General features: G+C 45.3%; 1 protein-coding gene across 1 annotated transcript; it reads left to right on the forward strand.

Moving 5' to 3' along the window:
* The first annotated feature begins 1,267 nt into the window (after positions 1-1,267).
* LOC117543794 lies at positions 1,268-3,487 on the forward strand. The gene is made up of 2 exons (XM_034212364.1): positions 1,268-1,444; positions 2,240-3,487. Exons 1-2 carry the CDS (start codon positions 1,436-1,438, stop codon positions 3,314-3,316), a joined length of 1,086 nt encoding a protein of 361 aa, XP_034068255.1. The 5' UTR covers positions 1,268-1,435; the 3' UTR covers positions 3,317-3,487.
* The last annotated feature ends 866 nt before the right edge of the window (positions 3,488-4,353 follow it).

The raw sequence follows: 4,353 nt of genomic DNA on the forward strand, positions 1-4,353 counted from the left end.
AACTCTTTTGACCTGTCCATATAGATGCGTAAAGCACGAACTGGACACAGCAAATTCGGCCGTTGTTCCTCAGAGGAACACAGCGGCGGAGGAAATGCCACAATGTCAATGAGCCAACCACCTTAGGTATAAAGGCAGGGTTGGGCTTCAGCAACACTCTCGTTTGCCCCGGGGCAAACTGAGTGCATGAAGGATGTACAGAGAGCGCATGAATGTCACTGACTCGCTTGGCAGATGCCAGAGCCAGTAACAGCACTGTCTTCAGTGACAGGTGTTTCATGTCAGCTTCTTCCAGGGGTTCAAATGGAGGTCGAGTGAGCCCATCTAAAACCACTGCCAAGTCCCATAAGGGCACCAGTGACCTGGAAACAGGGAGGAGCCTGCGAGCCCCTTTCATAAAACGGCAGACCAAAATATGTTGGCTAGCCGTCTTTCCCTCAAAGCCCACATGGCATGCAGCAATAGCAGCCAGGTACACTTTGATCGTAGAGAAAGCTCTGTGTTTATCAATTAGGCCTAAGTCCTGTAGAAATGATAAAATCACCCCAACAGGACATTGAAAAGAGATGTGTCCTTTTTGAAGGCACCACTCCTCAAACACCCTCCACTTACAGTCATAGAGAGATCTGGTGGAGGAAGCTCTCGCAGTCTGAATAGTGTTTATCACCTTCTGAGGGAGTCCCACTGTATTCAGGTTATACCACTCACGGGCCAGGCCCATAGTGCCAAGCGCTCTGGGTGTGGGTGAAAGATCGTCCCCCCCGCCTGAGACAGTATGTCCCTGTGTAGTGGGAGCTGCCACGGCTGCCCGCACAGCAGCTGATATATCTCCGCCAGCCAGTACATTGCAGGCCAGTGCGGAGCTATCAGGATAAGTGTGTGGCGTTCTTGTGTTGATTAGATAGATACACACTCCTACCACAAGGTGTCGCCACATAGTTGTGACCTATGTTTAAATCCACATGTACAGTAAGGGACCCGAACAAGAGCTCTTGATTAAACTTGGCTAACACTTTAGCATGGAGCACGAGTCAGTTCATTAATAGACCAACAAACAAAACATGGTACCAGGAGTAAATTATGAAGTAAAATAAAAACACATTAAGTGAGGAGTTGTGACAAGCGACATGGATTCATTAAAGCCACCGGAGACGCTAAAACTTTCGGGAAATGTCGACAGCAACTGGCGGACCTTCAAGCAGCAGTTCAAGCTTTACATCACGGCCATGGGACTGGAAACTAAGCCGGATGCTAGGAAGGCAAACTGGATAAAGTGCTCGAGAAATGTGATGCCCACTGCTCTCCCAGAAAGAACGAAACATACGAGAGATATGTATTCCGTTCACGTGTGCAGCAGCATGAGCCTTTTGATAGCTTTCTGACTGACCTGAAGCTAAAAGCACAGTCATGCAACTTTGCTACGCTGAGGGACTCCATGATACGGGACTGATTGATTGATTGATTGAAAAGTGTATTAACAGCTTGTATATTGGGTACAGTACACTACAGCTCAAAACATACAATTGTTAAGGGGATGCTCTCCCCCGAAGGTGCTCTTTAAGAGAGGTTTTGAAGGTAAGTATAGTTTTACTTTCCTTTACAGTTGTGGGAAGAGCGTTTCACCTTGATGTGGCATAATTGCGAAACGTGTATTCCCCCTTTTTTGTGCCAAATCTGGGTTTCACATGATTTGTGGAGCTCCCTCTGGTGTTATGATCATGGTATTCCTTGACCTTTGGGAAGAATTTTGACATGTACATGGGTACCATAGAGGTGTAGTGGATCTTGTAGACCAGGCCCATTGCAAGTAGCTGTACTCTGTCGTCTACTCTAAGCCATCCTAGGTTGTCAAAGTGGGCAGAGGTGAGGTGGGTTCTAGATGAAAGGTCAAGCAGTAGTCTGACCAGTTTATTTTGCGATGTTTGAAGTTTTATTTTTAGCGCCTTGGAGGTGCTATGGTACCATGACGTGCAAGCATAGTCATAGTACCCTTGAATGAGTGCTACTGCCAGAGTTTTCAGGGTGTTTTTGTTTACCAGAGAGGAGATCCGGTATAGGAATCTAGTTCTTTGATTGACTTTTTTTATTACATTGGATGCCATTTTGTCACAGGAGAGGTTTGCCTCAAGAATAGATCCTAGGTATGTAATTTCCTTCTTACTTGTGACAATAATGTCGCCCACTGCAACTGAGAAGTCGTCGGATTTGCTGAGATTATGTTTCGAACCGAAGAGAAGAGGACCAGATCGTTTTTGGCGTGGAGGAGGATAAAAAGGTCAGAGAAAGGCTGCTAAGGGAAACGGAGCTGACATGTGAAGCAGCTACAAAAATCTGCCATGCAAGCGAGCTGTCCCAAATGCACGTCAGGACTTTCAGCGAGATGGCGGGCGCGGCTAACGTGAGTGATGGCGCAGCAGTTGGTGCGGTCTCCAGCCAAGGCAAATGGCGCGCACAGACGCGGTCAACACAGCGGTCGGAAGAAGGGACATTCAGCTGTAAGCGCTGCGGCTCGAAGCACAAACCACAACAGTGTCCGGCATTTGGTAAGCAATGCTCTAATTGCCAGGGCCAGAACCATTTTGCTAAGCAGTGCTTCTCAAAAGGAAATGAGAGGAAGAAAGGAAAGTCTGTAAACATAGTGGAAGACGATGATTTAAGTGAGACATTTTTTGTTGGCATGGTGAACTGTGAAACTGAGCAAAAAGAGGTTAATGCAATCAGAGAAGACAAATGGATAGCTCCACTGATGATTAACGGGACAATAATAACTATGAAACTGGATACTGGTGCAAAAGCAAACCTGATGAGCCTGTCTGACATCAAGGCAATGAAAGATAAGCCACAAATTAAAAAAAGAACACAGGCACTAAAAGATTATAATGGAAAGAAAATCAACAGTTTGGGCGTGTGCATATTAAAGGTAACCTCAAAAGGTAAAGTGCACCACCTACTTTTCTCTGTTGTCGCTGATGGACTTGATTCACTGCTGAGTGATAAAGCATGTGAAGATTTGGAACTTGTCAAGAGAGTGTATTGCATCAACACAACTGTGAGTACACCAAATGACTCAATTAATTGTATAGTACAGAGTTATGCAGATGTATTTAAGGGTTTTGGTGTGTTGCCCTTCACATACAAAATCCAGCTCAAAGAAAATGCACAGCCAGTTGTGCATGCTGCAAGAAGAGTTCCAGCGCCACTCAGAGATCGCTTAAAGAAAGAGCTCGACAGAATGACAATGCTCGGAGTGATAAAAAAAGTTGAGGAGCCAACAGACTGGGTTAACTCGATGGTCTGTAAAGAAGAAAAGTGGTGATTTAAGAGTGTGTATGGACCCAAAAGATCTTAATGAAAACATCAAGCGTGAACATTATCAGATACCCAAGCGTGAGGAAATCACAAGTGAAATGGCAGGTGCCAGCTTCTTCACAAAGCTTGATGCGTCTCAAGGCTTTTGGCAGCTGAAACTGGATGAAAGCAGCACCAAATATTGTACCTTTAATACACCATTCGGCAGATATTGCTTCCTCAGACTGCCCTTTGGGATCATCTCAGCATCCGAAATATTTCACAGAGCGATGGAGCACATCATTGAGGGGCTGGACGGTGTTAGAGCATATGTTGATGACATCATTGTGTGGAGCTCTACACTACAAGAACACAATGAGAGGCTGAAAAAGGTGCTGGAGCGCATACACAAGTATGGACTCAAGCTTAACAAGAGCAAATGCGAGTTTGGAGTTCAAGAAGTTGTCTTTCTCGGAGACAAGCTCTCTGCACAAGGTGTACAAGCTGACCAAGAAAAGATCAGAGCCATACAGGATATGCCAAGGCCCACAGACAAGACAGGTGTACTTCGCATTATGGGGATGGTCAACTTCATAGGTAAATTTATTCCAAACCTATCTGCAAAGACATCTTGCATCCGTGAGCTCCTGTTGACATTCTTTGACCCAACAAATAAGATTAAAGTTTCAACAGATGCTTCAAAGGATGGAATAGGCGCAGTGCTCCTACAAGTTGAAGGCGAGCATTGGAAACCAGTGGCCTATGCATCCAGGTCAATGACACAGACTGAGTGCAGATATGCTCAAATAGAAAAAGAATGTCTGGGACTGGTTTATGGATTGGAGAAATTCCACAGCTACGTGTATGGCCTACCTTCATTCACAGTAGAGACAGATCATCGTCCACTTGTATCCATCATTAAAAAGAATTTAAGTGAAATGACACCAAGGATACAGCGTCTCATGATGAAGATGCAGAGATATGACTTTGAGCTGATCTACACACCTGGAAAGCACCTGATACTTGCTGACGCTCTCTCACGAGCACCTACAGTGGGTTATGTGA

This window comes from Gymnodraco acuticeps, unplaced genomic scaffold, assembly GCF_902827175.1.
Source record: "Gymnodraco acuticeps unplaced genomic scaffold, fGymAcu1.1, whole genome shotgun sequence".
In the NCBI taxonomy this organism is placed as follows: Eukaryota; Metazoa; Chordata; class Actinopteri; order Perciformes; family Bathydraconidae; genus Gymnodraco; species Gymnodraco acuticeps.